The sequence below is a fragment of the Engystomops pustulosus genome, chromosome 1 (assembly GCF_040894005.1).
Source record: "Engystomops pustulosus chromosome 1, aEngPut4.maternal, whole genome shotgun sequence".
Classification (NCBI taxonomy): Eukaryota; Metazoa; Chordata; class Amphibia; order Anura; family Leptodactylidae; genus Engystomops; species Engystomops pustulosus.
The window spans coordinates 55463211-55480277 of NC_092411.1; the positions used below are offsets into that span (position 1 = coordinate 55463211).

General features: G+C 39.6%; 1 protein-coding gene across 1 annotated transcript in view; it reads left to right on the forward strand.

The window, feature by feature from the left end:
- LVRN (laeverin) overlaps positions 1 to 17067 on the forward strand; it is a 91867-nt gene that overhangs the window by 62459 nt on the left and 12341 nt on the right. The window contains exons 10-16 of the mRNA XM_072140970.1: positions 459 to 628; positions 1523 to 1599; positions 5632 to 5768; positions 6535 to 6590; positions 8825 to 8972; positions 13176 to 13270; positions 13559 to 13669. Coding sequence (XP_071997071.1) covers positions 459 to 628; positions 1523 to 1599; positions 5632 to 5768; positions 6535 to 6590; positions 8825 to 8972; positions 13176 to 13270; positions 13559 to 13669 — 794 coding nt within the window. The remainder of the gene's footprint in view (positions 1 to 458; positions 629 to 1522; positions 1600 to 5631; positions 5769 to 6534; positions 6591 to 8824; positions 8973 to 13175; positions 13271 to 13558; positions 13670 to 17067) is intronic.

Here is a 17067-nt window from a genome sequence, read left to right on the forward strand (position 1 = left end):
AAACTCCATGGCCCACTGGGTGCCAGACCAAGGTTTTTTTAACAGATCATGCCTGGGTCTTAAAGTGTAATTAAGTGGATTTGCAAATTATGATGCTACTAGAACAGGTGGTTCATGGCTGACATCTGACCCCATAAATATAATATAATTATTAGAGGAAGGAGGAATTCAAACAATACATTATGGACATATTTTGTACTATTACCACATAGGACATTTGGCTTCTGTTGAATTTTATATTGAAGGTTTCCTATTGCCTTATGTATATAAAATAGTGTAGCAGAAAAAAGGGGCTGTACACTTTTTTCATACACAAAATGTGTGAATACATGTTATAAAAAAATGATGGGTAAGAAGCTGTCATAAGACTTTGGCTCTTGTTGACATATGGTGAACGGTCATATAATATTGAGATTAACCATTGTTGATACAAACAACAACATGGCTCATTTTCTAAGTTTATAGAAGAGCAGGATGAAGTTAAATTACCAAGGCCATTGAAAAACATCATGGATTCCTGGACATGGAAAAAAGGCATACCCCTTGTAACACTCAACACATCTACTGGAATGCTAAGTCAAGGAGTGTTGAAGATGGGCAGTCACGACAATCTCACCAGTGATTCCAAGTATGTTCATTGTATACAAAATAGCATTACTATTACCCACTGAAAAATACTACTAATGCTATAGACATGTGTCAACATTACAACACTTGAGTATAGATCAAATTAAGTTTAGTACAGTAGTAGTTTCTATATTTTTTTTAGTTAGAGTGTACATGTTTATATTTCACAAAAAGAAACCAGAGAACATAATTACCCAAAAGAGAAATGTCCTTAGGAAGGGTCATTAAAGGGGTGCTCCATAAATATGCAAAATCCCTATGGGGGTAGGTGTAAGGAAAAAAACACATAGTTATCCCACTTTAGTAGTTCTGGAAGTTCCAGGGTAAAGGGACGCATGGGACTTGCTTCATCAGCGGCCTCCTCAGACGAGTTGACAACACATATGAAAGCGGCGTCCTGTGTCCGACGACGTCTGTCAGTGAATGAAGCAGATCCTATGACCCCCTCCCCCCCCCCTCCAGAACCAAGAAGGGCCAGAGTGATGTGGGAACCAGAAGCTGGAGTAGGAGAAGTATGTGTTTTGTTCTTACCCCAGTTTCGACCTCCTGGGGAATTTTCATATTCTTGAAAAAGCCCTTTAATATCACAGTTGTGGGGGTTTAACTACTGGCACCCCCGCCTATCACCTGCAGTATCATGATTATATACCAACCATGCTGCCATTCGATGTATAGCATCTTCACCTGGATTTATAGACCAGTTTGATACAATGGATTAAAATTGAGCTCCAGAAGGACCACATGATCCACAGTCACAGAAAAAGGGTAACAATGCTTTTCCAATGCCACAGCCACTTCAATCGACTAATAAATGTTCATGTATATACTTATATTATATTTATATTTTTTCACTAACATATTCAAAGAAGTTTATTGCTATACATTTCTAATACAGCCATACATGGATTATTCCTATTTCTTGGATGAAAAATGGAGTCCTCCAGCCATCAATATGGCTGGATACTAAAACAAGTAAGTAAGTGTTCTTAATTTCTATGAGTTACTTTTTGGCATTGAATTGTAATGCTATAGGTAAATTGGTTGATCACTTTAAACCCTGTGTACCTGTACAAGGCCCATTCCACACTCACAGCGTGTGCTGCCGGGATCTCCCGGCCCGAACGCTGCAAACCTGGACTGAACTGACACGCTGAGTTCAGTCCCGGTTTGTAGTGTTCGGGCCAGGAGATCCCGGCAGCACACGCTGTGAGTGTGATGTGAGTTCATCGCATCACACTCGCAAGTGTGGAACGGCACTTATTAGATGAACCTGTATTATTAAACGCTAATTATTGACTTAAATGAAGAGGAAGATTTTTTCACAAAATTACTTTTACGCTTAATATTTCTATTTTTATAAAATCTTACCACAATAAGCTTTTGTGGCTTATACCAATGACATTATATTAATTTAAATGAAATTTAATAGATGTGTTATAAAGAGTAAAGTGCTTTCACAAGTGAACAGCAATCAAAATATTTTATTTAACTGGAAAAAAAGTAATAATATAAATATATGTATAAAATTTTCGGTATATATACACCTATAACACGCATAAAACATACCAGTGTATATCAATACATTACATTCAGTACATCACTATCCTCAGTCGCACCTAATATAACAACTCATTGGTTTGGTTAAATTATAGCATATATCTCCAAAACTGCTGGTCATCAATAAATTTAGTTACTGATGCAACCAAACAAAGTTCCTAATGATGACATAAAATAGTCTCTAGAAATAATCTTCTAGAAATCAAAGTAAGTGCACTTACTGACCAGACGAAGTCCCCCGAAAAGAAGTAATCACTGACACTCTGGTGTCACGGAGTAAATGATTGATATATCGGTTGTGCGATGGGAAGTGTAAAAGGTAGACGCATCATAGATCACAGCATGGATGATTTGAATGGGGCACACCACGGGGCACATTTACTTACCCATTCCGTTGACGCCGCCAATCCGGGATGTCCGACAAGGATTCAGAGCTGCCGCGATTCACTAAGATTGTGCGTCCAATTTCCTGCATGTGTCGCTTCCCCTGCTGAGGTCCACCGGAGTTCACCTTCTTCTTTCCGGTGCATGTGAGTGCTGATTCTGCGACACAATTTGGTTTTAAATTCTGCGGTTTGTCTGAATCAGTCAGGTTGTTCGATGTCCAGCCCCCTGATTTGTGTCGCATGCAAGCCGGCGCCAATGCACCACAATCCGTTCGCGTGCACCAAAAACCCGGGGCAATTCAGGGCAAATCGGGAAAAAATTGCAAAACTCGATGGAAATGCGTCCGCCGGACCCTTAGTAAATGTGCCCCCATATGTTAGCACTAGTCCATACTTGCACCCTTTGGTGTTTTTACCAAATTCACAGGGTCCTTTTGTAATGTGGTCTCTTTTTAACTCCTTAACGCTCTGCGCCGTAGCTCTACGGCGCAGAGGTATAAGGAGTGTATGAAGAGGGCTCACGGGCTGAGTCCTCTTCATACAAAGGTGGGGGTTTTTGCAAAATGCATAAAACCCCCACCGCTAATAACCGCGGTCGGTGCTTGCACCGATCGCGGCTATTAACCCCCTAAACGCCGCCTGCAAAGTCGCAGGCGGCGTTTAAAAGACGGCGGCGCGTGGGCGCCGCCATCTTTTTTTTGATCGCCACGCCCCCGAACGTCATCGGGGGGTGGCGATCAGTTGCCATGGTAGCCTCGTGTCTTCTCTTGACACGAGGCTATCTGGCAGCTGCATATTCGTTACAATGAGCCAGTGGCTCATTGTAATGAATGTGCTGCAAAAATGCCATATATTGCAATACAGAAGTATTGCAGTATATGGTAGCAGCGATCTGACCATCTAGGGTTAATGTACCCTAGATGGTCTAAAAGATAGTGAAAAAAAAAAGAAAAAAAAAAGTTTAAAAAATAAAAAAAATTAATAAAATATTAAAAGTTCAAATCACCCCCCTTTCCCTAGAACGGATATAAAACATAACAAACAGTAAAAATCACAGACATATTAGGTATCGCCGCGTCCCAAAATGCCCGATCTATCAAAATATAAAAACGGTTACGGCCGGCGGTGACCTCCGAGGCGGGAAATGGCGCCCAAATGTCCGAAATGCGACTTTTACACCTTTTTACATAACATAAAAAATGAAATAAAAAATGATCAAAATGTCGCACAGACCTCAAAACGGTAGCAATGAAAACGTCGCCTCATTTCGCAAAAAATGACCCCTCACACATTTCCGTGCGCCAAAGTATGAAAAAGTTATTAGCGTCAGAAGATGGCAAAAAATTTTTTTTCTTTTTTGTACACATTCGTTTAATTTTTGAAAATGTATTAAAACACAATAAAACCTGTATAAATTTGGTATCACCGCGATCGCACCGAACCAAAGAATAAAGTAGGCGTGTTATTTGGAGCGAAGAGTGAAAGTCGTAAAAACTGAGCCCACAAGAACGTGACGCACGTGCGGTTTTTTTTCAATTTTTCCACATTTGGAATTTTTTTTCAGCTTCGCAGTACACGGCATGTTAAAATAAATAACATTACGGGAAAGTAAAATTTGTTACGCACAAAATAAGCCCTCACACAGGTCTGTACACGGAAAAATGAAAAAGTTATGGATTTTTGAAGTTGGAGAGCGAGAAATGAGGCGAAAAACCCTGCGTCCTTAAGGGGTTAAAGCATTTAGTTGACCGGACAATCCTCAAAAGTACATATACGAATGCTGGAGATGTTTCGAAGTAGAAACTTCTTCAGCAGCCAAAATAAAATAAATGCCATTTCATTCTTCCAGCTGAATAAGAAGTTCATACTTCGAAACGCGTCCAGCATAAGTATATGAGGTTTTGAGGATTGGCTGGTCTGGTAGATGCTTTAAAATGGGTTATTTACCTTCTGGCAGAGGATCAGTTTTCCTACAATTGTTATTATACGTTTCAAAATATATATTATCATCTGTTACCTGTGTTGTAATACGCTTAAGTCATCTGTAATACGCTGTGACCTATGGTGCGTTTTTCATATATACTACACATGCGCTAGTAGTAGTAGTAATACTGTTCTGTGCCAATATATGCAGGATAGGGGTAATAGTACTAAGCTGTGCCAAAATATACAGGATAGGGGTAATAGTACTGGTCTGTGCCAGTATATACAGGATAGGGCTAATAGTACTGAGCTGTGCCAATATATACAGGATACGGGTAATAGTACTCAGCTGTGCCCATATATTCAGGATGCGAGTAGTAGTACTGTGATGTACCCATATAAACAGGATAGAAGTAGTAGTACTGCGATGTGCCCATAGGGGTAGTAGTACTAAGCTGTGCCCATATATACAGTATGAGGGTAATAGAACGGGCCCATATATATATATATATATGATAGGGAGTACTGAACTTTGCCCATATATATAGGATATGAGTAGTAGTACTAAGCTGTGCTCATATATACAGGATAGGAGTAGTAGTACTAACCTGTGCTCATATATACAGGATAGGAGTAGTAATTCTGAGCTGGGTCCATATATAGAGAATAAGAGTAGTAGTCCTGAGCCGTGCCCATATATACAGGATGGGAGTAATAGTAATGAGTTCTGTGTAGTAGTGCTTTGCTATACTGTAGTGTAGGATAGGTGTAGTAGTGTTGTGCTATGGTTTAGTGTAGAATAGGTGCAGTAGTAGTGTTGACAGAAACAGCAAACGCACAGAAAGGCAGACACACTGAAAACACTTACCACTTACCTCACACATGTGCCCTCAGCGGTGCTCTCTCAGCAGTGCTTCACTAACAGGACCTGCCGACAACTCATGTTACAGGTCCTGAAAGGTCAATAATATTACATGTGTGTCCGGAGCTGGCCACATGTATTACCATAGAGAGCACAGCAGGGCTGCTCTATTCTGCGTGTATAAATCCAGTTTCCTTTACAATTCACTTTTGCTACTAAAACAACACAATTTGACACATTGACATTCAAAATCCAGTTTTATTTCTTCATTCTCAGAAAATGTCCCAGAAATGAAGATTATAAGAGATGATGAATGGATTTTATTAAATATCAATGTCACTGGTTATTACAAAACAAATTATGATGTCAAAAATTGGAACAGCATAGCAAAGAAGCTTGAAGAAGATATTCAGGTATTTGTTTTTGGCCACTGATTTCTATGCACTGTGGTTTTTCTTTGTTGTTATTATATTTTATGTCATTCTCCATATTCCTGTGACAAAGACCAGAAAAATATAACCCAACGTCAAAACCTTTCAGCAAAGAAACGGATTTGGAGGCCCTTAAAATTTTAGAAATAAAGAATTCTATTGACAGTAGGGATTTCTAATGGTCTGTCTGCACAGCTTTTGTGAAAAATAAGTACCAGTGACGGCATAGACTTTGTTCAGTACAGTTTGCTTTGTGCATGCATGTTCCTGATTATTTAGTGAGTCACATATGCTTTTTGCATAAGCCCCATTATGTCCACTGGAAGTAAACAAAGAAGCTTTCTATAGGATGACAGCAAGCAGAGATCTAGAAAACAGTAAAGAATTGACAAGGAAAATTGTATAACTTGTATAGCTAGGAGACCAAGTTCAATTCAGCATAGTTTTCACAGTTAGCTAACAGTTTATAAAGTGGAGGGTAGCAGCAAAAAAATATGAAATGTGAAGTATGAAGTATTTATGTCTGCCTTTATATATTTTGAAGTTTCGTATATTCACTTGTACAGTTTATGCAAAATATATTCAAATGTTAGTGACCATTACACCATTACATGTCTTTCCATACTTTTTACCACTATCAATTTGGTAAGAAATGGGAAGCTCTGGAAAGGGGTGTGTACTGTATAACAATATTATTTGATATTAATCTCATCTGCTTCCACTTACATCTTGTTTCATTTATGTGCAGCCCGTACCAGTTATTAATAGGGTCCAAATCATGGATGATGCATTTACATTGGCAAAGTAAGTATGAATACGTTAGGCCTTGTAAATGACTGTTTGTTTTACACCAATGTCCCATAGCTCATTAGTACACACATCCATTTCTGTAAAGGGTTTTTCCAGTTTTAGGAAAAGTTAAATACGATTTTTCAATATAATTTCTATGTCATTTCCTCATGGTTTTCTAGATCTTTGCTTGCTGTCACTCTATATATGAAAACTGATCCCTGGTCAGTTGATGTCACACAGGGGCACGGCTCATCATATCACACAGCTACGATTACTACCTGCAATGTGACATTACATGACCGTGGACTGATTTTTATATAATGGAAGCCGCCAATGGCACTTCCTATGGAATAACAGCAAGCAGAGCTCTAGAGAGAAAAAACATGACAAAGTATTTTGGAGAAAGTTGTACCTTTTTATTATTCAAATAATAGAGACTTTGCTGAAACTGGTCAATCCCTTTAAATTTGATGACAAATGTAATTTGGTATATATTTTTTTAAATATCAGAACTATAATAAGGGGTTGTCTCAATTTTTCTTTTATCATACAATTTTTTCCTTTGTAGTAAAGGTTTGAGTAATAGTGATATTGGATAAAATGAGTGAGACCATTAATAGAAAATCATTGAAAAGAGACCCTTTCTCCTGGACATGTATGTCTTGTATGCCACTGCACTTGCAGTACATCGGGATACATTTCCCCTTCTCGCTATACAAAGCTGTGATAACAGTGTTCCGTGTATCGCATAAGCTGTCCAGAATGTATCCATGTAGTGTGAGTGCGCTGGAATACAATATATGGCGCATGCGTAGGCGTTCTGCATAGCCAGCCAGTCAAAGTGTTGGAGGCACAGGGAGGTAGGACAGCTTGATTTTTTTTTCTCAGCTGCCCGTCACCATGACTATGTAATGCTTATTAGCATAAAGAATACAAGTCTCATTTTCCGCCTCTGCTACATGCCGGCCAATAAGGAAGACATGCTGAGAAAGAAAATTGCAGGCTGCATAAGGTACTAGTGCTGCTCTAATGGAGTAATCTGTGATGACAGGTTCTCTTTAAGGCCCAGGAACAAGAAGGTAAAAGACTAACAGAAACTCTTTGTCTTTGTCCATGCACAATAACATTCCTATTTATCATGAATGCTATGATAAAGTGTTTACTCTGCATCTCTCAACAAATGTATTTCTTAATACAATTTATCAGAGAAAATGCCTGCTAAACTCCTTGAAAAAAAGCTTCAAGCGTATAAATCCGCATTAACCTTTTTTCCTGTACTGGCCCTGTGAAGCAATGCTGTGAGGGGAAAACTGTGTTGTCAGCAGGATGCTGAAGTCTGGGTACTCTTCATCCTTCCTCTCTGTGCACTGGGCAATGTGAGCAGGAGCTGTAGTCTGGGGATGAGGTGAGCGGGGCTAACAAGGCCATGCCCCTCACTTGTCATTTAACTCGGGGCCACAGTCCTAAAAGGCTTGGGCTGTCCCAGAGTAAGTCACTGTAAAAGCTGAAATTGTCTGGCCTATGCTGCACCCATAATCTATTATGAGGTTAAAATGAGTGCATAGAAATGACTAAAACAGTAAAGGACAGCGTCTTTACATCTCAATCTGGGAAAAAACATTTGGGGCACAGTTAAATTTTTCTACAGGGTCCCACAACTATATCATATGTAATTAATAATACAGGCGGTCCCCAGATTACGCACAGGATAGGTTGTGTAGGTTTGTTCTTAAGTTGAATTTGTATGTAAGTCAGAACTGTATATTTTATAATTGTAGCTCCAGACAAATTTTTTTTGGTCTCTGTGACAATTGGATTTAAAAATGTTGGATTGTCATAAGAACCAGGATAAACAATAAACCTTCATTGTAGACACCTTTAATAACTGTTACAGTTGTTAACTATAGCCTAAAGCAAAAGTACAGTAAATTACCAACATCCAGAGGTCCGTTTGTAACTAGGGGTCATCTGTAAGTCGGGTCTTCTTAAGTAGGGGACCGCCTATACAGGTTTTTATGTGGTAGAAGAATCTTTTAACCTTCTATGGCACTGAGGCCCCTTACAGTTTCTTCCCTTTGTAAATATGGATGAACATATAGTTTCCCAGGACTAAGTTTATATTCAGGTGTAAATATAATATATTCAGTAACCATGGAAACCTCAGATTATTGCTCATTAGCTTCTATTTTTATTATTTTATTATTTTTGCTGTGCTTTAATTGGTCTGGTATTATTTTTATCTTTAGCGCTGGTTACATGGACTATGAAACAACTCTCAATTTAACAAGATATCTGGAGACCGAGATGGAAATCCTGGTGTGGTATAGAGTTTTGAAACATCTAAATAACTATAAAAAGTCACTGGTTACATATCATTCTTTTCCACTAATAAAGGTATTAATAATGATTAATCCTATAAATAAGAGCATGCATTATTGTCTGCAGTGATGTCTAGAACCATTAAAGGCAATGTTAAGCAGGACTGATCATCTCCACTGAATTACCCATTGTAATAGATTCTAGTATCTATGGTTGATCTTCCACATGAATAAACGTAAAGGAATCTACTATCAAAATCCATGTTAAACCAGCGACACTGATAGATCCAGGCACTGTGACTGTGGTAATTTTCTTATATTTATCCATAGCCTCCTTCCATTTAAAATCAACTTTTAAAATTATGGGGCAGATTTACTTACCCGGCCCATTCGCGATCCAGCGGCGCGTTCTCTGAACAAGATTCCTGTCCGGACGGGATTTATGAAGGTAGTTCCTCCGCCGTCCACCAGGTGGCGCTGCTGCGCTGAAAATCATCTGAACGCGCTGGACCAGGTGAGGGTAAGCGCTTCCCAAGCGACACATTTTCGGTTATTAAATGCGGCGGTTTTTCCGAATACGTCGTTCGTTTTCGTTCGGCCACGCCCCCGATTTCCGTCGCGTGCATGCCAGCGCCGATGCGCCACAATCCGATCGCGTGCGCCAAAATCCTGGGGCAATTCAGGTACAATCGCCGCAAATCGGAAATATTCGGGTAACACGTCGGGAAAACGCAAATCGGGCCCTTAGTAAATGACCCCCTATAGGTTTATGAGCCTGAAAGGCACCGTACTTCACAGGCTGTTACACTGTGCAGGTGAATGTCTCACCACCCCCTTTCTCATCACTTCTCCTTCCCTCTGCCTGCTGGAATGTCACACAGTGGGAGCGTAAATGTTCCTGCAAAGTAATTGCAGTTGATTTTAGAAGGAAGAAGCCTATAGATAACAAATACAAGAAGATTGCAACAGTCACAGAGCCTGGATCATGAGTAAATGTAAATGTCCTGGTAAATGCTTGATTTTGATAGTAGATCTCCTTTAGATGTATGTTATATCATTCTATATGCAAAATGCCCCTGTACTTGGCACTTCCAGTTATCGATTTAATAAGTTACATATTTTATTATTGTCATTATGACTTCAATTAATCGATTCCTATTTTTGCTATTTGCATATATTAATATATATATATATATATATATATATATATATATATATATATATATGCCATCTGGATTCAATAAACTTTTTCTTGTAAATAGAATATTTTTGTTTTCATGTAATCTATGCATAGTTTTTATTTTATTAATATATCTTGTGTCTGAGTTTGTATGTTTATATTCTGTGACCCAGAGACATGACTGTGTTATGGGTGTTTTTAATTATTTTTAAAGGGGTATTCCCATTTGGGCATTCACATTCAGTTTCATTAATCTGCCATATAGAAACATTTCTTTAATTAGATGTTATTAGAAAAAATGTTCCTGTGTGAAGATAATTTCATCTGGTGCAGAATTCCCCAAGAAACAAGACTGTGTCCATGGATACCGCCACCTCTGCTGGAGTGATTGCACAAAGAAACAAAAAGTTTTTGTATATGAAATGTCTGGGAGTTACTGCATTTCCTACAGACGTCCTGTGGTAATGATTGCTGAATCCAGGTGGTCAGGCAGGACCCAATGGCGCATGTCTGGCCACCGCTGCCAAAATGTGAGGTGGTCGTATCTGAGGAAGCTATCTCGTTTCTAAGGGACAGCATGACTACATTTATGAGAAATTATCTTCACACAGGAACATTTTATTTAATAATATCCAATTGAAGAAATGTTTACATATGGCAAATAAATTTAATTTAAATGTGAATGGCCAGATGGGAATACCCCTTTAAGTATTTTGTATACTTTGTTATTATTGGGTAGAGTTTAAGATTTTATCCCTTTATTTTAATATTATACTTTGTAATAGGCTTTGTAATATGCTTTGTAACATGTTTCCTTTGACTCTATACCCTTCTCATTTCTGTGACAGCTTCTAAAACTAGTACACTATGCTATGGTAGTGTAAAACGCTCCTGTAGCTCTCAGCTAGTTCATTCAAGAAAAGAGGGGGAATGGACCAATGCAGACTCTTCAGTCTTATCATGCTAGATAATGTACCCAGGGTTGTTTAGACCAGCTATTAGTTGGTGTAGTTTAGGTCAGACACTGAATTTTCAGGTGCCCGATTAGACTTTTTCAGACAAATTCGGAAAATGTCCAGAAAATGGTCTAAAACCCTCAATAAAGGTAGCGCACAGCATTTAAGATGGAAATTAGTCCAAAAATCTGGTAGAGACATGATGATAAATCTGGTTTTAGGGCTAGCTCACATCTGGTTCTGGAACACAATAACTTATTGAAATTACCGAAAACCTAACGCAGTTATGAACTATGCATTAGAAGTTATTGGGGAAGAGCTGACGGAGAATTGGAGGACACGTTATTTGTATACAATGCCTTCATTGTGCCATTTTTTATGAATCAAAAGGTCACTTTCAAGAGTAAATGTAATTTAAAATTTGTTTTGTAAATGATAAGTTCAGTTTATTCTATCAAACTATGAAATATAAGTTCTAAGAGGAAAATATCTCTTTGAATCAATGTTATATTTTTCAAATGCCCCCATTTTGTCATTTCTTGCCTTTTAACCACAGCTCCAAGTCATGTCACATCTTTACTAAAACATGCTGAAACAGAAGCATGTTCCTGTCTCTATAGTGGGTACGGAAAGTAATCAGACTCTCTGCACCCAATCTTGACAGAAATAAAACAGAAATGTAGATATTTTTGCTAACAAGAAAAACTGAAATATCACATGGCCATAAGTATTCAGACTCTTTACTGTGATATTTATTTCACATGCTGATCCTAATTGAGATGGTTCTTCTCCTTCATTGGAGTCCAGCTGTGTTAGGTTAAACTGATTGGACTTTATTAGGAAAAGCTCACAGCTGTCTATAAGACCTCACAGCTCCCAGTGCATGTCAGAATACATGAGAATCATGAGGTCTAAGGAACTGCTAAAGGAGCGCAGAGACAGAATTGTGGCAAGGAATAGATTTTGCCAAAGTTACAAAAAAATCTTTCCTCGACCTGGCCATCCAGCCAAACTAGGCAATCATGAGAGAAGAGCCTTGGCGACAGAGGTAAAAAAAGAACCCCAAGATCACTGTTGCTGAACTCCAAAGATGCAGTAGGGAGATGGGAGAAAATTCCACAAAGTCACCTATCACTGCAGCCACAACCAGTCGGGACTTTATGGCAGAGTGAGCTGACAGAAGCCTCTTCTCAGTGCAAGACATATAAAAGCTGCATTTGTAATTTTCTGGTCTGATGGGATGAAGATTGAACTTTTTGGTATAAATTCTAAGCGGTATGTGTGGAGAAAACCGGGCACTGCTCATCACCTGCTAAATACAAACCCAACAGTGAAACATGGTGGTGGCAGCATCATGCTATGGGGGTGTTTTTCAGCTGCAGGGACAGGATGACTGGTTACAATTGAAGGAAAGAGGAATGCAGTCAAGTACAGAGATATTGGGGCAGATTTATCAAGCTGTCTGAAAATCAGAATATTCCTAGTTTCCCATGGCAACCAATCACAGCTCACCTTTCATTTTACCAGTGCACATGAATATTTTAAAGGGGAGCTGCGATTGGTTTCCATGGGCAACTAGAAATATTCTGACTTTCAGACAGCTTGATAAATCTGCCCCATTGTGTATGAAAACCTCTTCCAGAGTGCTCTGGGCCTCAAAATGGTGCCGAAGACTCACCTTCCAACAAGACAATGACAACTCTGTGAATATTCTTGTGCATCTCTGGAGAGACTTGAAAATGGCTTCACCAATGTTTACCAACGTTCCAACCTGGGGAACTGGAGAAAATCTGCAAGGAAGAGGCAGAGGATCCCCAAATCCATGTGAAAAACTTGTTGCATCATTCCCAAGAAGACTCATGGCTGTACTGGCTCAAAGGCAGCTTCTTCTCAATACTGAATACTTATGACCATGTGATATTTCTGTTTATATCTACATCTACATTCAGTTTTTTTTCTATCAAGATGGGGCAGGGTCTACAGTAATGAGCAAAAAAATAACTTTTTTGATCTTACCAGTTTTCTGCAATGAAACAAAGAGTGAATATTGTGTTGAGAAGGTTCACTCCCGTATCCAATCTAATTTACAATAGACAATAAGTAAAATTGAAAATGCCCTTAATACAAGTGTATTTTTCCATAGAAATATATTTTGAAAAGAATAAACCCAATTTTTCAACACTACGCAAGTATCCTTCGTCAAAATTTTGAAGAAACTGCAGATGATATTTTTGTTCAGTAAGTACTTGGTAACATTGATTTCTTTATTTCTTGATTTCTCAATTTCTTTATTGAAAAAAAGACTATACCTTTAACCTGTTAACTGCCAGATGCATTAAAGAATTCTAAAAAGTGCTGCAATTATTGCAATTTGCTTTACAACACTTCCCGCTTTGTTATGTTTAAGAGATTGGTATTGAAGAAATTATTACTTTGATCAGAGGACTATACAATGCACATTAAGGTGAAATAATGCTCTTATTTAATTTTTGTATGAACACAGTTTGTTTTTGCCTTTTCTTTAAGCACAGGAATTGATGATATTTTTAAGACTGCCTGTTTTCTTGGATTAAAAGATTGCCTTGATCTGGCAAATGAACTTTATAGAAAATGGATGTCCAATACGTCTACTCATGAGTAAGTTACGTTGTATGAACAGTTTACATTCTGTATAGTCTTGAATCACACCTTTTGCACTGTATTACGGCTTTGATTGGCACATCTCTGAACTGTATCTTGCAGCCATTTGTATGCTTCTGTATGAAATCAGACTCAATAAGGGGATATATCAAAGCTTATATATCAGTTTTCTGACATATAGGGGCAGATTTACTTACCCGGTCCATTCGTGATCCAGCGGCGCGTTCTCTGCACTGGATTCGGGTCCGGCCGGGATTTATTCAGGCAGTTCCTCCGACGTCCACCAGGTGGCGCTGCTGCGCTGAAGTTCCCCGGAATGCACTGGAATACACCGAGCCAGGCTGAGTGAAGGTAAGTGCAAGCTCCGCGACACATTTTTTTTTTTTTAAATGCGGCGGTTTTTCCGAATCCGTCGGGTTTTCGTTTGGCCACGCCCCGATTTCCATCTCGTGCAACGCCAATGCGCCACAATCCGATCGCGTGCGCCAAAATCCGGGGCAATTCAGGGGAAATCGGCGCAAATCGGAAATTTTCGGGTAACACGTCGGGAAAACGTGAATTGGGCCCTTAGTAAATGACCCCCATATTGTCCCTACCACCAGGAAGAAGGATTGTAAACCAAGCACACTTACATGAAGGGGTGTGCCCATCTGGAAGGATTCACTCTTCTTTTAACTCTGTAAGCCCTTGTTTTTATGAAAAAAGGGCCTTTAAAATTATGCAAATGAACCTAAGAGGCTCCAGGCTCCCTTTATATCCATAGAACCTGGAGCCCCTCAGGCTCATTTGCATAATTTAGAAAACCTTATTCTGTAAAAACAAGTGCATAAAATGCTAAAAGAAGAACAGATCCTGACAGAGGGAGCACACACCAGTATTAGGCCTCATTCATATGAACGGATTAACCAGAGTCTCCATTTTCATCACTGTAATATGGCAAAATATAGAACATGTCCTATATTTTCCCGTGTTTAGTCACGGTGCGGTGAGACAGCGTGGTGCAAATTGTGTGACCAGATCGTGGTCCTCCTTATGTTCCTCTGCATGAGGCCTTAGACTGTACTTCTTTAGATACCATTAACCATTAGCACTGTAGCAGTAAGGTGCGTGTAGGGTCCCGGTGCATGGAGAGGGCTCATGGGCTGAGCCCTCTCCGTAGCCGGTAAGTCTTTGCTGCATATTGCAGCAAAGACTTACCAGTAACACCCGCGATCAGTGCTAGCCAACGGCTTCAAATAGATGGTGTCTTATGGGCGCCGCTATCTTGCCGAGGATCGCCACTCCCCGTGACGTCATCGGGCAGTGGCGATCCGTCGTTGCTTTGTGTCAACCCTTTCATTACAATGTGCTATGCTGCCATACTGTATAATAAGATCGATCAGAAAACCTTGGGTTAAGGTACCCTAGGGAGTCTGAAAAATAGTAAAAATAAAAAAAGTTTAAAAAAATTAGAATAAAAAAACCTAAAAATTCAAATCACCCCCCTTTCCCTAGAACTGATATAAAATATAAATAAACAGTAAAAATCATAAACACATTAGATATCACCGCATCCAAAAATGCCCAATCTATCAAAATATAATAATGGTTTTTTACTGCGTTTAACCCCTTAACAGAAAATAGCGTCCAAAGTAAAAAAATGGCACTTTTTTGCCATTTTGAAAAATATAAAAAGATCAATAAAAAGTGATCAAAGGTCGTACAGTCCTAAAAATGATATCATTGTAAAGGTCATCAAAAGTCGCACAAAATGACACCACCCACAGCTCCGTAAACCGAATTATGAAAAAGTTATTGGTGCCAGAGGATGGCAAAATCAAAAAAATGATTTTTCTACAGGAGGTTTTAATTTTTGTAAATGTATGAAAACATTAAAAAACTTATATAAATTGGGTATCCACGTAATCGTAGCGACCCAAAGAATAAAGTAGACATGTCATTCAATGGTAAATACCATCACTATGAAGTGCAATTTGTTACGCAGAAAATAAGCCATCATAGAGCTCTTTACATGTAAAAATAAAGGTGGGGAGTGAAAAATGAAAATGAAAAAAACAAAAAAAGGCCAGGTCGTGAAAAGGTTAAAACCTATTTTCAACTTTAGTTTCTGGACATGTCTCCCTGAAAAAAAGAAGTGGTCCAAAGACATAGGTATAAAACATTGAAGGAAAGAGATTTTCTCATCTTAGAAACCTCTCACTATCTCAGGATATCTGCTATGAGCTGGACCACAGCTAACTAAGACAGACCCTGAATGCCTAATATTCATTTCTGCGGTTCAGCAGCTTAGCCATGATGACAAACTTTTTTAATGACTATATACAGGCGTATATTCGTCCAGAATACGCTACCATTCATTCCTATGGGAGATACGGTGATACAAAGAATTGCCCTATTTGTCACCGTACCCTACCGCACCGTATGTGAGCCGTATAAAAAGATAGAGCATGTCCTATTTTTTCACGTTCTTGCGGCCGTATGCCCCATTGAAGTCTATGGGAACGTATAAAATACGGGTGTCATACGTTGTAGCCACCGTATGCTGCCGTATATTCGTTCTGTATCTAGGAATACCAGGAACTATGGGAGGGGAGGACTTTCCTGGGAGTCAGAAGCAACATGGCTTATGTGCAGATGGAGAGGCTTCTGGCTCTGGTGCAAGCGCACCCTATCCTATGGGATAAGAGGATGGAAGGCTTCCACGACCATGCCCTCAAGCACAAAAAGTGGGAGGAGATTACAGCAATAATGTTGCCGGACGAATGGGCTACTAGCAGTACCCGGGAACGTGCATCTCTTGGTAAGTTAATTACCCTACCCTGCAGCCATGTGCATACCCCACCCCTGCAGATCCCTGCAGCCATGCGCATGACCTTCCCCTGCAGACATTTGTAATGCATAATCCCAGCCTCCATGTAGCCTGTATCACCCCTGCAGCCATGTGGCCTGTATCACCCCTGCAGTCATGTGCCCTGTATCACCCCTGCAGCCATGTGCCCTGTATCACCCCTGCAGCCATGTGCCCTGTATCACCCCTGCAGCCATGTGCCCTGTACCACCCCAAACCACGCCGCGGGAATGGCCGCAGCACATGACGGGAAAGTCCAAAGCCTTCATCAGCGATGATAACAAATGGTGCAGGAGGTCCAGTAGATCCAGGTAGACATCTCGGCTCAGGCAGGGTCAGCTGGTTGGAGCGAAGTCGTTCACCCATTCTGGAAGCCCTGAAGACCGCTGCATCCGCAGAACTTCCATAGGTCCCAATATCAACAATTATAAACTTGTAGTCACTGTCAACCAAAGCCAACAAAACCACTGAAAAATATTGTTTATCATTGAAGAATTGGGACCCTGAGTGAGCCAGCTTCTTCACACGTATGTGTTTCCCATCCAGC